Source organism: Platalea leucorodia, assembly GCF_965183815.1.
Source record: "Platalea leucorodia genome assembly, chromosome: 6".
NCBI lineage: Eukaryota > Metazoa > Chordata > Aves > Pelecaniformes > Threskiornithidae > Platalea > Platalea leucorodia.
In genome coordinates, this window is record NC_138828.1 from 18591017 (window position 1) to 18609133 (window position 18117).

At 40.6% G+C, this 18117-nt stretch overlaps 1 protein-coding gene across 1 annotated transcript in view; it reads right to left on the minus strand.

Moving 5' to 3' along the window:
* Positions 1–218: 218 nt before the first annotated feature.
* Positions 219–18117, minus strand: part of CDS1 (CDP-diacylglycerol synthase 1) — a gene marked incomplete at its 3' end in the record, with an annotated part of 33720 nt that continues 15821 nt past the window's right edge. The window contains exons 4-13 of the mRNA XM_082315455.1: positions 16489–16586; positions 13913–14052; positions 12307–12365; positions 10019–10101; positions 8440–8527; positions 7284–7352; positions 6323–6475; positions 3633–3752; positions 1509–1612; positions 219–348 (exon numbers count right to left, since the gene is read on the minus strand). Coding sequence (XP_082171581.1) covers positions 219–348; positions 1509–1612; positions 3633–3752; positions 6323–6475; positions 7284–7352; positions 8440–8527; positions 10019–10101; positions 12307–12365; positions 13913–14052; positions 16489–16586 — 1044 coding nt within the window. The remainder of the gene's footprint in view (positions 349–1508; positions 1613–3632; positions 3753–6322; positions 6476–7283; positions 7353–8439; positions 8528–10018; positions 10102–12306; positions 12366–13912; positions 14053–16488; positions 16587–18117) is intronic.

An 18117-nucleotide genomic window follows, 5' to 3' on the forward strand; every position in this document is an offset into this window, starting at 1 on the left:
TAGTGTTACTTTGCAAGCAGTCTAATTATTTTAGGAGTAAGAGATCTTCTGTGTCCTAATAGGAAGTCACAGCACATTCACAGTCATTTCAGGAAACATTCACCTCTTCTAGACCACAAACTACTCTTCCTTTAGCTATTATCTATGTGCACATTTGCAATGCTTTTCCACAGGCTTCTTGGAAATGGAGGTTTCTTCTAGTCCTCCGTTTTGACAAACTACCCTCTCAGAGACGGCTGCAGGATCCCTTTTCCAACAAGGTGAGATTTCAGGGTTTTATACACGCTTAGTTGTTGCTCAGGCTGAAGTATCAATAGCTGTTTCAGTAATTTGCTGGGATTTGGACCCCTGTCAGTGAAAAAAAAAAAAATTTTGTGAGCAGCAGCTCTAAAGAAACTTTTTGACAGCTTTCCATTCTCCCCTTGCTGCACAAACAATGCCTTCCCTTTTCTGGGGACACCAAGTTATGGATTTCTCCCAGTCTAGCTCAGAATGCATGGGCGAGCATTTCTGGCAAAGCACACTCCTTAGCGCAATCTGAACAGAAACTAAAAAGCATTTCTTGTATTTGCTGTCAAATGGGGATATTAAGAAGGCTTATGACAAATAAGATTGACTGATTCATCCTTAATCACTGTGGTCAACATTTTTCATCAACAGATCTTTTTCAGTTTAGTATCTGTTGCCAGATAAGCTGTGTACTATTGAAATAAATGGAAAGTTGGCCAAGTTGGTAAAGAAAACCACAAATTAAACCAAGCTTTTCTAAATAACAGCCTCATCTTCAGCTAGTTACCTATTTACAGTCTACTTCTAAGATCGACCGAATACGAGGCAAAGAATCTGTTGCTGATTAGGTATCTAATAATTATTTAGCCATATGGATTTACAAAATGAAGGGCATGTATCACTTTGGACACCTACAGCCCCTTGATCCCCCCTGCCCCAGGAACTAAAATGACTGACTGTAAGAGAATTGTCATTCCCATGATTTCTTCTTGAAAGCTGGTGTGGTTCAGGGAAGATGAGCAGTATTTTTAAGAAGTTGTCTCCTTTCTTTAACCACAGCATTTTCATCTTAAACAAAATATCCCAAGTCAAGTGATAGAAATATTGAAACTTATAGGAAGAACTGCAGTCTCACAACCTACAAGGTCTTCAGGAACCACACAGGGAAAGCAGATGCTGCAGCAACCCTCCTGCCCAAAACCCCATCCTCATACCTTTCTGTAATCAGTAAACTCTAGTAAAACTTTCTGGTATTTAGGGTACACGGGTTACCTTTAACAGCAGTCACAAAAACATTAAGGCGTAGCTTGAACCTGACACAAATCCTAGGCAGTGACATATGTTTTCTTAACAGTTCTGTATTTGAAATCGTTGCATAAATCAGATTTAGAAACCTGCAATCTCCGCTATGCTAACCGTGCAGAACGTAACTCATATGAAGTAACTATGGTACAGCTCCTATGCAAGCTTAAGTAGTTAATACTGTAAAAAGCCCATACCTTATGAAACTGGTGATATAGACGTGAACAAAAGTGGCCATCAAGTACTGACAATCAAAGCGATCCATTATCCCACCATGCCCAGGGATTGTGTCTGCGAAATCCTTTTGGGTGTGAAGGACAGGGAGGGGGGGGAAAAAACCCAAGATGGTCAGTGATTGCGATGAAACACACTAACGATCACTTGCTGCTGTCACTTGACAGCAGCACATTAAGGCCGCAATTAAGCTACGGTTTCACTGCACTGAGCCAAAAGTTCGCAAGAGCCTCCTTTGCTAAAGGAGTTTTTAACTGCAAAGGTGAGTCAAGGGGAGACAAGAAAAAGAAGAGATGAAGCAACTTGTCCACAGTACCACACAGCAGGACAGCGGTAGGTCAGGTGCAGGTTTGCCAGTACTGAGTACACTTGCATGCCTATATACGCTTCATTTTGTAGCACGCCTCTTAAGCTAATAGCTGTCGTTTCTTGCCTCTGCAGAATCTAGTTCTCCTCTTTAATACTTCTGTTGCTTTATCCTGTACTGGTAGCTGCTGCTGAAGCACTTGTTACCGGGGAATATTCCCTGGTATTTACTATATTTGCTACAAGAGAAGCAGTAACCTGAGGATTCTTTCCACTTCTAACACTGGCTTTGCAAGTCGTACTGCCCATTCACCTGCCGTTTTTTTCCGAGGGTTCTTGGTAACCATAGTTAAAAACCATCATGTGTGCATACAATATAAATATATTTAACAGAATCAAAAAACCCTGTAGTGAAAAAATTATCACTACTTAAAAAAAAAAATATTTCTGATGCGAACAAAGCTCGATCCGCTACATTTGTGTTACCTGATCTTGTTTGTAGAACAGCTCTATCAGTCAAACTACCCTCATATATCCTCTGTCATCCACACTCACTTGTGCACTCGCCGGGTGAAAACCCTGACCTTAGTCACATGGGGCAACTGCCAGCAAGTTAAACCAGTCCTGTGCCGGTGCCACTCCAGCCCTCCAGCGCTGGGCAGGCATGGAGTGTCTAACCCAACCTACGCGCTGCCTTCAGTAACAATTCTGCAATATCCCTGTCTTCCTGACAGTCCTTTGGTCACCACCTTGGGGCCCAGAAGTATTAAAAAAAAAAAAAAAAATCTACTTTTTAATGTTCTACTTTAAGAATAAGTGCTGCTTTTCAGAAGGATTTTTTTCTCCAAAAAGCCCTTCTTCACACAAACAGTCTTTTGCTACCTGGATGTACAGGTACGACAGCGCACGAGGCTGTAGCTAGCAAAGTGCCGGACAAGCGCCTTGGACCAGCACAAGAAAGAGGTAGGTACAAGCACACGTACGGGAGTTCAGCACAGAGAGGTTCATATGCTTCTGTGCAAAGCACATGCCAAAACTGGTGGACATAGGGAACAACAACAAGAACAACAACAAGCAAGAGGATAAGAATTACAGCAGTCCTACCAAGACATAAAGAAGGTCGGGAGAAAATTTGGGGCTGCCCTCTTCCCATTACTCCTGCTGCCACTTAATACCAGCCAGGGACAACACTGCCACAAGCGACAGCGCACACCTTGCAATAAACAGAGGTTAGCACGTCCCATCGTTTGCCAATACACACTCTCGTTACAAGGCGGCACTGCATTGGCAAAGGCAGCCAAACATCTCATGCTTTGGTGAACCCAACAGGTCAGCATCTGCGTACAACACAAATACCGTCGGTAAAACACAGCCAGTCACAATCTGAAGGGCAAACCACCGTTGGTGCGTCTTAGGCATCTACAGATTGCCTTTATGTCAAGCATAACATCTCACATCTTGCTTCTCTAAACCACTTCTGCAACACGACTTGGAAGAGTAGTTACCAACCAAAATATGAAACCAAATTATTCTTAGATTTCCAACACTAAAGTCACATGCTGATTATGCAAAGTTTTAAGAATAACACGTATACCTGATAAAACTAAGTACTGCTGCTGATGCTTAAAAAACAGCTCAAACATCATCACACCTTAGCAGAAACACTAGGTACTATAACGAACAATTAAAAAAAGAAAAAAAACCAACAAACCCAACCCAGCAATTTCTCTAATTCAAAGCAAAAACCAAAACAAAACCAGCTTACAGGAGTCATTACACACCTTGATTTTGAAAGCTCTTTTAAATCCACTGGCGAAGAATCCTCCGAATGGCCCAAGTAATGAGGCAAATGTTGACAGTGCAATGCTGTGCATCTGAAATGGGTACATATTCACCGTTTCCTACAAGAAAAATAATTAGCACTGTATTTCAATATGTTTGATTGTAGGCATTTTAAGCTTAAATATTTTAAAATGGGGCTGTTACAGAGCAAATTTCCACAAAGCTCCAGTTTTCCTGACACAATACTGTAAAGAAAGGAAAAGTGGACACACTGTAGAAAGCTGCTGAAAGGCCTGGCCTTGTGAACAGGGTGAAGTATTTGGGGTTGCCAGAGCAGTTAACTTTGACAAATTATGTGGTTTTCAGCCCATCCCTTAGTTGATCATAGGGAATACAACCACTAATTCCATAACGTATGATGGGACTCTCTAGTCTTTCCTAGCTCTGCTTTTCCAGCTCCATTTCCTGGAAACAAAGGATCTTTCCACAAATTCCTATTATTGTTCTAGTAAGTGGCCCAATGCTCTCCACAAACTTGTCACCTTCATGCAATTCACTGTCACTTCCTTCAGGTGCTCTCACAAGCTAGATATGAATTTTGCACTAGTCCACCATACTGTCACCTTTGCATACATACGGCAATAATGGAGATAGAAGGTTTATCCCCATTAATACTTTTTGGGTTGTATTTAAACAGATATTGTTCCCCCCAGCCTGTTCACAGACTTGAAATATGTTTTGATCCATTCAAGTTCTTACAGATAAGGGAGACTTCATTGGCAACAGGAACCTATTTTCCTTCCTGACAAAGATTAGAAAAAAGGGGTTTTTTGGTTGGTTGGGGTGTTTTGGGTTTGTTGGGTTTTTTTGATTGGAGTTTTTTGGTTTGTTTGGGTTTTCTGGTTTTTGGGGGTTTGGGTTGGGTTTGTTTGTTTGTTTTCTGTAACTTAGCTTTGAGCACTTTCAGGTCAATAGTACAAGCTCCAGCCTTTGAGGGAATGCTATGCTGGCCTCCTGCCCGAGAGCAGAGCACACCTCACCTGGCAAGTCTTGATAAACACCATCTGTAGCTGAAAAATCCTGTACCTTGTGTTTCTAATTTGCATCACAGCTGGCCAACACCAATTAACTTCTTGACTACTTTGTGCAGTTATCTTACGACATCTTTCTTTTAGGCTAAACTATTCAGCTGGTCAAACAGAAAAGTTTATGAGTTGGAATTAAGTCAATTTTGTTGGGAGAACACAAGGCTCGACATCTTTTGACGCCAAGCAAAATGTCTTCCAAACATAACATGTGGTCATACTACTGAGAGAGAACATCAGGAACTGAGTAACAGAGGGAAAACCAAAACCAGACTGTTGCTCAAACAAGTAGATTGAATTTGACTTTCTATAAGGAGTGCTAAAATTCTAAATTCTCTCCTCAAAAGGCTTGTTAGAGCCTGGCAAAAGTACTCCAGAAGTGCACGTGGAACTACCATCTCTTTTTAGGGTTAACTGACAGCTCTCTATTAGACTGGCACAGAGCTGGGCATTCCCATCTCCTTGCCCTTTACCAAAATACATGATATAGCTGGACACAGTAGGGTTTCTCTCTGCTCAGTCCACATTATGTTTTTGTGCAGAAAAATTCTTATTAAATTTGCAATCAACCCCACAGTCCCTGAAGCAACAGTACGTTCATTTGGTATGAAAATATTGGAGCTCCTAGATGGAATCTTACTTTTCTAAGTGTCAACTGTACCCATTAATTACTTTTAGTCTTAGGTTTGGTTGCTGCAGCTTCCAGTTTGTGTTTTCTTCTTGGAACCACATCAACTTTTCTCCTTCAGTGTTACACCTATGTCACCACAGGTAAAGCCCGCTGCCTTCCCTAGTGCTGCGCACTCGCTCTCTGTGCTGAGCCATGGCACATGCGAGGGGAGCGCTGCAGAACCCACTTGTTCTGCGTTTATCCCAGTCACCTCCTCTTTGCCTTAAAGGAAAGACAATGACAGACTGCTTTGTTTCTATTTGGTGTTCTCTTCCTGTCAGAGCGCCTGTGGAGCCTGTGACTTCGGAAGCACTGCTTTGTATAGTAGGATAATTGATGACCCATTTCCTGACTGGTAAAGATTCAACAGCTCACTTCAAAGAATTTGCAGGCTGGCTGTGAGGAAAAGGGTCAGTGACTACGTTACATGGAACTATTACTGGTACTCCTTTTTCACTCAGCACGGAAGTAATGGCACCAACGCACAAGATGCCATGTGGTGAAGAAAGTACGAGTCCAATGCTAACAGCAGTTACACACGCTGAAAATGGAATGAAGTTCTACAAGATTACTTAAGCTTGCTACTAATCTGGGTCATAACTAGCCTTTGTCCACTTTCCACAAAAATTGAAAGGTTGCTCTTCAAAAATAGGTTTGTCTGCAAAATGCTTAAGTGACACCCATTTCCAGCACCAAGAGAATACAGGCCACAAGAGCGCAGGCGGGTTTGCTCGGGTGACTCCAGCAATGCATTTCAGTTCTGCTTGGGTGACCACCTCCCCTATCTGAGCAACAGAGGCGCTCATGGCATCGATTCGGTTCTTACCCTTCAAGCCTCACCAGCATTCATGTATCTTTCTAAAAAGGCTTAGAAAACTATTCAAGCTGGGAAGTACGATTTCTGTTTTAACCAAAGCCTTGGTTTTTTCCTTACCCATCCCAGCACAGCCTGAAGCAATGGTGGCACAGAGTACTTCTTCATCTGAAAGAGCTCTGAAGGTTCACACTCTGTCACAAATCTGTTGCTTTCACTGTTGTATTCCACAGGGCAGACAAAGTACTGATGTTGAGCCAAAAAATAGGAAAACTGAAAAGCAAAACAAGAACTCCTGAAATAGGCATTTGTTGTTACAGTCAAAAATCATGCTGTAATGGATGGCTTTGTCATCGCAAGCTGAGGATAATGAAAATCTTTTTAATAACAGAGCGACCCAGAATGGATTAAAATTGGCCTGTTTAAGTTGGAGAGTGCCTCAACAAGGCAGACAAATGTGGATGTTCAATGCGCTTAGTGATGATTTCCCAACTTGTTTTCCTTTTCACAGGTCTCAGATTCATATCTACTGCACATTTCTGCATTATAAAATCCCAAACTGTTAGCCACTCATCATTTCTTTGCAGTTCACTTCTCCATTAAAACTTGAACTATCGCTTCTACCAAGTTTGGCAGTTACGAGTTCTGCTGACCTTGGTGATAAATTACTTATCAGAACAGTTACTGTAAAGTTATTATCTTCCATGCATATCATCAGTGTAAACGGCTTCTCAGGAGAAATGTCATTATAAAGTAATACAAAAGTACTACTTTACAAAGCATAAATAATGCTATCAAGAAACTTCAATTTCAAAGTAGGGATGCAACTAATAGATAAAATAATTTCAGATATAGTAACAGTAATGGCAAAAATGGTCAATATAACCTATTCAGGAGAGGTGCAAGCCTTGCCTAGCCTTTCCAGCTAGTTACAAATTGGCAGAATTCTCTAGCCAGAAAAACCCCTAACTCTTAGGCTTTCAGCGGTTTGACATGACCAAATTTGTCAGTAATTTTACTTCAAGTAAAAACAGGAGGTTGAAGACTGAACCTGTACAAGGAAAGTCTCGTGGTTACTTACAATAAATCCAAATACAACTGTGGAAAAGAAGCCTCCAATGAACCCTTCCCAGGTCTTCTTGGGAGACAGCTAGGCACAAAAGAGATAGCATTAACCTCATTAGTTGCATCACTGAACCCTTTTTTACTCTATTTCTGGACCTTGTTTGTGAAAATTAAGCTCCTACTTGGTTTGTCAAAGGTATGTGTGAAATACTGAATGTCAGCAGCTGCAGCCACTGAACATGATAAAGAGAGGAGTATGGCTAGGACCTGTCCCAGGCAAGGAGAGGGGAAAGGGCCACAGTCTGGTTGGTGCCACTGGGCAGCTTGAGGGAACGGAGAGCTCCCTTCCTGTCTGCTGCTACCACCTGGAGGCTGCTGCCTGCCTCTGGCCGCAGCTGACCCTGATTGAACAGCTGAGTTCCTTCAAGCAGAAGGCTTGGAAACCTGCACAAGCGTGCTATGGCTCTGTGGAGACCTCTGCTAGCAACTGCATATTTAGATAGCGACAGAAGCCTGCGTGTGAGACAACTACTGCTGGGGACGCTCCTGGGGAGACACTAGCTTCCTACAGACAGACTGGCAAACTAATACAGCAAATAACTGCAGGCCTAGAGAGACCAGCATAGCAAGCTATTTTCTTCATCAAATTCTATCACATTTTCAATTTAGGAGCAGCTTAATATCAGAACCAACTAAACACCCAGAAGTTAACAGGGCAACATCACGAAAATAATAATTCATGGCTTTCTGTGGGGTCTAGCATATTCTACCAGAATAGGAAGATTACTACTTGCGCCCTTCTCAGTGCTACATCAAAAAGACCAGACAAGGAACAGGTTTATATGACCTAGCAGCTTATTTCAAATTACAGTTTCTGGACAGTAAGCATGCAGTTAAACCTGCATATGAAGCCCAAAAAGCAAGCGATTATAAATGATGATGCAATAGACTTGAACTGTATTATACTGTAATGTCAATATTACGTTCACATTAATCCCGTTCCACTTACAAATCTTCAGAAACAGGACAGTCAATTTGGTTATTTTTTTAGCAAAGATGTGTATCATGCAGTACAGCGGAAAGTATTTTTTCCATGAACATGTTTCTGAACAAGTATCAAAAATGCTATAAATTGTAAAAGCTTGTTAGTGAGGAAGTGCCTAAGGACATACCTTAATTAATGGAGTTCTGCCAAAGAAGAATCCAAAAATGTAAGCGGTAATATCATTGCAGATAACACTTGAAATTGGAACCAGAAACCTAGAGAAAGACATTAAAGTTTCATGGAGAAAAAGAAAAGCTGCCCAAACCTAAATACATGACAGAAATTGAAACAGCAGCATTTCTTTCTGGGAAATTTTTCTGTAGTATTTAGAAGGAATTATGTTTCATAACTTATTCACCTAGCTCCCCCATGAGCCACACATTTAGCTAGACTGGTTTTAGTCTTCAGCCGATCAAGACCATTACAGACCCATGTTAGTTCAAGTTAAAATATGATTTTGGTGCATAAGCTTAAAATGTAAACAGGCTGGCTTTTTGCTTATCAGGCTTGAAGACTGGTACCACAGTTAAGAAGAAATCAACAGATATAAACATGTTAATGTTATTGGTAACATCAAAACAAGCAAATTCCTTGTGAAGTTTAATGATACCTAAATTTAAAAAAAAAAATCCTTTTTTTTCCTCTTGTCAGTTTGGAGCAGCCTGTGTTAGCTTTCTAACTGTTATTTGCATGCAGACAACATCTGAATTTGTTACTTACTCAAGCCTATTAACCTCTTTTTTTCCCCCTTTTCAAAGCAGGGATGTATTAATAAGCTGAAAGTCAAATTTTGTGACCATCTGCCAAATTGCCTAGCACCACTGGAAATAAGAAATAGTAGGCTAGCAAGGCAACTAGGTTCAGTTTTTGGCACATGAACATGATCACTATGAAAATAATTTGTTTATACAAACTTTGTCAAAGGCTTTGCGTTTTCTTTCTAACTATGAGCACGTCTTTTCTGCAATAATCTCCCCAGTTGTACATATAGCAGGAAAAGAAAAAGGAGAATATGCAGTATTATGTCCTTGGAAGAACACAAATCATCTTCCATGTGCTTCTTCCTTCTTTCTCGACTTGTAATTTACCCTGTCCCTAAAGAACAGGGGGGTGGGAAAACACAGCCTCTCTTTGGGGAGCGGTTTTAAGTAATCAAGTTTAACTGCATCATCAGAATTTAATATATTGCTGGAAATGGGGCATTAAGATGACTCAACGATACCCAAGATTTAAACTCTTTGAATACTTTAAGCAATCTGAATTCATCTGAACAGGTAAGGCAGCAGGGAAGGCAGCCAGATTGGGGATTTCAAATTAAATGGTCCAGCTTCAATAGTTGTGAGCAACGTGAAGCTCCTAAGCAATTGAAAAAGAATTGCTGGATATTCATCCATTCAGCAAAATGCTATGAAAACGATTTCACCAAGCTTGCAAGCAATCCTATTCCTTGCAAGTAAATGAAGTAGTTGTTCAAAACTATCATACTTGTGGCTGTCAATCTAGTTCGAGAGGTTTCTGCTTCCTCTCCTGGATCCTTTACCTCATTGTTCCCAATTCCCCCGACTCTCCTTCCAACTAGACATTAAAGCTCCTTTAATTCATGCTGCTTTAACTGTTCCCACGATTATTCCCTAACCAGATCTATGTAAAAGAACCAACCTTTCATTGCAAGAGAGTTACAAATCAGTTTATTACTGTCCCCTTACCAGATCATGCCTTCAAAGAGATTTTGGATGACAAGATGAGATTGAGTTACAGTGATCAGCAAAGTGACATGAGTCCATGCGAACTGTTAACAATGCAACAACACAACGGTTAGTGAAAACACCGATCCATACACCTTGATAAATACTGGCGTGTCAGCTAGAGGAGCTTACTTAGGAGCTCAGAGGAAAGACCAGTTCTAGTGATAATGCAAGAGATGTGTGCATACAGTATATCACAAGTCAGCTGGCTTTCTGAAGCAAGTACTGAAACTTTAACAGGTTTCCCTATCACTTACCTCCACCCAGAATTTTTTAACATGCAGCTTAACATCTGATTTAATAAGACATACACCTTCAGCATGAAAGCAGCAAAGAAATGTAAGCAATGTGATATTCTGTATATACATATAACAGACACGTTAGAACTGTAACAATAAAATGGCAATGAACTACTCATGAAAGAGTCATGTTACACAGATGTGGATATCTCTCGTAACAGAATACCAGTCCTCTTATGAAACATGAAAATTCTCAGGATTAGTGAAAACAAAGTGTTAATTTTTATGCACACGGTCATTTAAACAGTCATTTTCCTCAGTATTACTGTACGTACTTGGTGTATATTCTGAAGCACCAGTGTGCAATAAAGTGGTTTCCAAACAGTTTACCAGTAAAGATTCTACAATAGATTTTATTTTCAAAAAATTTTTGAATCAAGAACTGGTAGTTTTTCCATGAAACACCAAATTTAAGCACTCTAAATATCTGGGCAATTTAACACTCGTAATGCCCTACTTCTTCAATTTTCTTATCACATGTGTTTTCCTATGGCAGCCAGCATCTACTTCCAGTTAAGACAACTCAAGAAGGCTGAAAGAGGGGGTGCAAGAACTGACTAAATGTTTCTGAAAATATTACCTGCTGGTTAATTAAAGCACCTCTGCAGCAAAATTTTTAGTATTTTTACAGTGATATTGGAACACCACCTAAAACCAAATGGCTACTCGCCTTGTCTGTCCAAACACTGTGTTGCCAAACAGTGGACACACAGCTTCCCTCTGTTTTACTGCAATTCTTAGCTAGTCACACCTTATGTTTTCTGGGCAGGCACCAAGTCATATGACTGACACCACATTTTTTCTGCCTTCTTTCCAGAAAGGAAAAAAGGAAAAAAAAATCATGGAAAATAAATATATTTACCATGTGCTAATCCGAAGATGAGGACGTTTTTTGCAGATTAGAAGATAAAGACCACCTCTCCTAGAAAAGCTGCATCTCCCTGTCAGGCAAGTTCTCCCACAAACAGGGCAAATTTTTGAGTAAAAGATTTTTTACATGCTCATACAGGGCTCAGCTAAGTCCTGGTCTAGAACTAGGGATCCTCAATGGTAATGTGCTACCTAAAGCACTGTAGAAACAGAGGGGTTAACTGCATTCCTAGAGCTTTAGGAAATCTTTAAGGTCGCACAGTGCCCTGACTGCTCACTTTCTTTAAAGACAGGAGCAGTACTGCATTACTGTTTCACTGTTGCTTCTAATCATTCTTGGGGGGGGGGGGGGGGGCGCGGTGTTCAGTGGCGTTTTTTGGGTTTGGTTTGGTTTTGGGTGGGTTTGGGGATTTTGTTTGGTTTTGTTTTTTTTTTAACCTGTGATGTTACAAAATTAGTTTTCGACCTATAAGTTACATGTAAGAAAAAGATTCATGCTCTTGATTAGCTACTACACTGTTTATTAGGTGGACAAATACAAGAGATGAGAACACTGGTTTCTTTTAATAGATTAATGATCTATTGAGGCACAGCAGAGCAGAAGACCAGAACTGCTGTTAAATGTCACAGAATAAATCCTCCACATAGGGGTTAAGATCAAGTGCCCTTCATAGTACTTCAGTGGGGCCTCTACCAAAGTAACACTTGAGTCACAAGAACCACTTCCCACACTATGCTGAACTATTTGGCTTCAGACCTGGGAGGGAGGTGCACACCCCTTTCTCCAGGAATCTCTTTCGTATCCGCCTGTCTCTAAGGGAAACGTACCATGTTGTACATGCACAAGGCCTCACCAATGACAGCTTGTATTGACTGAAAGGCCACATCCCATCATATAATAATAATAAGCTGCAAGGTGAATAGATACTGAGCAGCCCAACACCACTTGATTTCATGTTACTGTCAGTTTAACCACATTTTCCACACCCCTCTTCCAAGCCATTTTATGAACATAGGGACATGACTGTTTCTAGTGACATTCGTAACGTGAGTGACCACAGCAAAGTGGGTAATACACACCATGTAAAACTGCAGACGATAATGTTTCTTCACTAAACTCAAAACAAACATGCAGAAGCCTGTAAAACAAAGCAAGTGTAGTTTGTACCATCTTATTTAATTACACTGAACTGTGATATACCAGTAATTCTCTTCCCCTGAAGCAGCTTTTAATCTCTCTGCTGCTAGGAGTGTTTGCTTGTATTCAGTTAAGCGTACATATAGAATTATTCTCATTAAGAGCACAAGATTTAGTTAACATCAATAGAGAGCATCCATTTCATTATTTACAAGGTCCCATCACAGACATCAGTTTCTAGGGGAGGAGACCATCACCTTTAAAAACCACTCAAAAACCAGGTCGACAAGCTGGTTTTGAATAATTAACAGAAATAATTGAAAGGAAAAGACCAGCTTGCCCCTTTTTCCCAGACAGGCATACGGCTGCATGCAACGCAAGCGTGAAGTGCAGACGTTGGAGAATTCAGCTGACTGAAAGGAACGTTCCGGGTGGCTAACAGAGCACCTCTTCTCCCCTAGGGCAATCTCCTGCACCAACAGGGGCCAGAGGCCCTCAAAAGACCCTTAACCCTGGGGACAGCCCCTCAGTGACCCCACGATCCCAGTGCGACAGCCGCCAAGTGGCTCTGCTATGCTCTGCCTCCTGCTGTTGCTCATGACTGGCTTGTCTCATTTCTCCCCTCGCCGCCCTTAGGTGGTCACGAGGCATGAGTTAAGTTAGCTTCCTCAAGCCAAAGCCAGCTGAAAAAGGTCAAGTCTTGCAAAGCTGGTTTCAAGTTTGCGATCTAAGCACAGAGTAGAATTTTTATCTGGTTTAAAAAAAAAAATTAACAGTAGACAGAATGACAGGTCATCATGAAGATCAGGTTTCTTAATAGATTTTACAAGTATTTGTAGCATAGCAGTCTCCTGTCCCTTAGCCCAACCTGAGTCTTCAGTTGATTTAATTTTAAGCTAAAGTAATGTTAACTGCATTGCTGAAAACAATGTGGACTATATTTACATGTTCACAAAGCGATACCCCTGAAGACAGCCAGCTTATGTCTCTTCTTTCTAGAGAAGAGGCTTTTAAAAAGTCTTTCTTTGGATAGGGAGGAAAATCTATCCATGAGGCAAGCATGTGAATATATTTCAGACAAAATAAAGCCTCAGATATTTTGAATAATCAGTTTAAAATATATTGGTAAATCTTGCCGTAGACCTAGCAGAACACTTGCACAATAAAGCATCAACCCAGCACAGCAATTACACATACAAGTCATCTCCATAGACTGCCAAAATAGTGTTCATGTATTCAGGTACTGAGCCCCAGTTCTTCAGTGATCAAAATTAATTCATGCCAACTTCTCTTGAGCGCTATTAGCTCAATTTTCTCAAGATCATGTACTTGTTTAGGCTGCTTTCTTCTTCTCAGTGAATGCAAAATTTACATTCATCTTTTCACAGGAAAAATGGAACTGTGAACATCTCATTTCCACAAACATCAAGAGGAAAAAGAAACTGAAAGTGCATAAAGCTGGGGAGTAATTATTTTTTTAAAAAAGAAATAAGCACAGAAACAAATGCAGCACAAAGTTCTTTCATTTTTGCAAGTTCCTACACTTACCTGTTAAATAGAGTGCAAAAGATATAAATCTGTGGTAACGAATTAGGAACTGAAGCTGTTCTCTTCTCTGAACAAATGTAGCGAAGTAATCAGCTACAGTCTCTCCATAAAAGAAGTAGTTCACACACAGCAAAAAATACCTACAACATACAACAGCTAGCAGTTATTTTAACAAGATAAATATATATTTAAGTGTCATTCTTAAAAACCAACTAAACAAAAAAACACAACAAAAAACACCATACAAAAGGAAAACCAGAAGGGTAGAAAAGACATGCGATAAAAATAAAATTCAAGTGTAAATCCAGTCTTATACTTCTGGGTCGGTGTCTCCTCTGACAAGCCAATTTTTGTAATTTACTTCTAAAGCAACCGCACTAGAAAAACAAACACATTTTGCAGGATACACTTGGAAAATTCATTTCATCCTTATCTACAGTATTGAATACTCCATGCCCACGCAAGTCCTTTTCAGATATTCTAAAGGTAGAGAACAAGCATCTGCTATCATCAATATTGACACAAGCAATTCTGCATATTCTTTTCCTGTATCCTAATAAGGGTAGTTTGTGATTTCTGCCTTACAAAGAGGAAAAAGGTACTTGCATAACGAATTCTCTGAGGTTATAGGACAGTGAATCTGAGACGGGGCTGGAGGATCTGAATGCAATTATACTTTTGCCATCTGGCCTGAAGATTCTCATCTGAAAGAGTTACTGCTGCATCTCCTGCTCCACTCCACCACATACTTTGCCTTTTAGCTTTCTTGACTGAGCAATAATCTTACAGGGTTAAATCCATTAACTAACTAGTAAATGCACCTATTACTACAACTTTTTCAAAACAATTTTGTGGGAGTATGTCTACACCCAAGGTTCAACCGAGGTGAAACGTCACCTTCAGCCATCTCTTTTTGAAGGATCTTCAAAAAATTCCTCTCAGTCAAAACAGTCAGCACTCAAGTAATTCTGTCACAGGTTTCCATACAAGTTCAGTTACTCAGATTTCCAGAGTTAAGTCACAACAGGATCCTCAAATGCCAAGGCAGCAATCAATAAAAAACAATAAATAGTAAATCCAAACCCACCAGGAGATGCAGCTCTCTAGGCAACATACTCTTCGGCTTATTACCAAAGTCAGCCGCAGAAGATAAAAACTTGTGATTCAAGACTGGATCTCTGGATAGTCTCATAGCCATCAGTATTCATTCTCTTCCCCCTAATAGATGTTAACGCTCACTTTGCAAGGCTTCACATCTCTAAATAAGCCAAATAGTTGATGTTCAGACTACGAACAGGATTCTCTCATCTCATTGAAATGTCTTAATATTTAAGTCTCAGTGGCAAGATGTTGGACTGAAAGGAGCTTTGATGTTAACTAGTGTGGCAATGCAGAGGAGTTGATTTTGAGCTCCACGTATGCAAGTGACGGCGGACAACTGCCAAAGTAGACTAAGTGGCAGAGTGCACATCTCCTCCTCTAAAAATTTTGGCAAGACCACAGAATCATTCATGTATGAGTCTGCTCTAGCTGTAGATCCAGGAGCCATGGAATAAAGTGGACAATAGATCAGTCCTCTGGATAATCCAGGAGTGACCAGAGGGGAACTGATTAGCATTTACAGAGGAGCCGACAGCAGGAATCCACCACATTACACAGTAAAGTTGCTTCTAGAAATGGGGAAGCAATGTGACAAGAGACAGCCTAGATATTTCAATTCCTTAAAAAAACCAAACCCAACACAAAACCAAAACAACACAACATAGGTCATGTCTGAAGAATTATGTCCCTAAGCACCTTAGAGACTACATGTGCCCAACACCTTCCCCTAACACTGACTCTAATCAAAAGCCTTTATTTTGCCTCCCAGAACTCAGAAGAAGAGTTGATTTCCCCAGTTCTATCCAGCCCTATATAAGCTGGACATTGTCACAAGTATCCGGGATTTGCCAGAAAAATTAAACTCATCTTTTGGCTTTCAGAAGATCCCTCAACACTATATTTATGCAGTCCTGTGATTAAGTGCACGATTGGAAAGGATTTAAAACTTATATGTTATTATTTTAATTCACTGTGTGTGCGAAGAGGAGCCTTTAAGGTACCTGTTCTATTTATTTCTTGTGCAAGGTTAACAGCCACAAAAAACCAAACCAAACCAAAACACAAAAAAACCCCCAAAACAAACAAACAAACAAACAAAACAAACAAAACAAACAAAAAAACCAAAACCATGAAGCAGTTCAGGTAATACATATGAGGTGATTATTTGGCTATGCACATTTTTAGATATCTTGCACACACTCAATTCTGACTTAAAGCATATATGCATGCATACACATATGTATACATATATACATATTTATAACAAGGAAAAATAATTGAAGTAGTAAAAGGCCAACTGACTTGTCTAAGTTCACAGGTGGAAGACGACTACAGAAGGCTGCATCAGAGACAGCTGTCAAGTTTTATGTCTGCACATGACCGACAAAGCTATCATTCCGCCATGACCGGATATGAAGAACATGAAGATTTAAGTTTAACGTCCCTGCTTATTGATGTTCTTGCTTGCTACTCACCAGCTGAGGGATCTAAACCATGGTAAGTCATACGAGTGGTAGACTCTGTAACCTATAGTAATGATTTCATGGTAACACTTCACTTGGATGCTTAAGACCTAAAATAAGAGAAAAAACTATGTAAATATGCTGCAGTTGTTTCTTAAAGGCAGTAAGTAGTACTGCAACCTGCATTAAGAAGAGAAATTATTCTGAATTCAAATTCCACACAGAAAACGGACAGCTTCAAAGCAAGTCCAAGGAAAACTAAAGCTCCATTTAAACCCCCCGCAAAACCTCAAAACCACTAGGCAAGCTGAGAAAAAACACATTGGGCTACTGTCCTGGTTTCGGCTGGCATACAGTTTATTTTCTTCCTAGTAGTTGGAATAGTGCTGTGTTTTGGATTTAGGATGAGAATAGTGTTGATAACACACTGATGTTTTAGTTGTTGCTGAGCAGTGAGTACTAAGTCAAGGACTTTTCAACTTCTCATACTGCCCTGCCAGCGAGGAGGCTGGAAGTGCACAAGAAGCTGGGAGGGGACACAGCCAGGACAGCTGACCCAAACTGGCCAAAGGGCTATGCCGTACCATATGATGTCATGCTGAACAAAAAAATCCTGGGGGAAATTGGCCAGGGGGCATGGCTGCTGCTTGGGAACTGGCTGGGCATCACTCAGCAGGTGGTGAGCAATTGCATTGTGCGTCACTTGTTTTGTGCATTCTTTTATCATCATTATTATTATTTTCCCTTCCCTTTCTGTCCTATTAAATTGTCTTTATCTCAACCCACGAGTTTTACCTTTTTTCCAATTCTCTCCCCCATCCCACTGGGGAGAGTGAGTGAACGGCTGTGTGGTGGTTAGCTGCCTGCTGGCTTAAACCACAACAGCTAGCTGCAAGAATACGCTTGTGAAACAAGGGAAAGCTCCTGACTTTTCTTCCTTAAAACATTTTGGCAGCAGCAGGTCAGAAGTACTTCCTGTAAAGAAGGCTCTTCTATTTCTTTTAGCTAAGTTATATCTTTAAACTTAGTTTAAGAAATATTTTCTAGGCCCGATGGAAAAAAAACTAGCTGTGCAACACAACTTGGACACCCAGGTCTTCCACTTGCAAGCGTCTCATTAAGGGCAATTAGCATTGATGATTAGAAGCAAAGCTTGTCTAACCCAGGTCTAAACATCACACCCTCCACAGCTTTCATTTTGTTTTGCTGATTTCACTACAGTGCTTGCCCATGCAAGTCTGGTGGTAGGTCCTGCCAGTCTTTGGGCTCCAAAGGACTCTCTGCCATTTGCTTCTAATCCACAGTCACCAAGCAGATCGCCCTGCCCAGATACCCAGTATTGCCAAACACAGGTCATCAGTAATCCCGTGCAGGGGCAGGAGTAAGAACCTACCCACGCGGATTGCGCACGTCGGCATGCTAGGCTTTGCAGTATTCTCTTACCACCTGCATTCATGAATAAATTTCATCTTGCTCAACATGCAAACACAATTTAAAACAGTCTTACACCACCTCAGTGAATTAATTTTTAAGCTCCCCTATCTCGTGCTCTTTGTTCTGCTTGGCCTATGTTTAAAACTTAAATGCTATACGCAAGAGCAACATTAAAGGATTGCACCTTACAGTGAAAAAGGACACCGG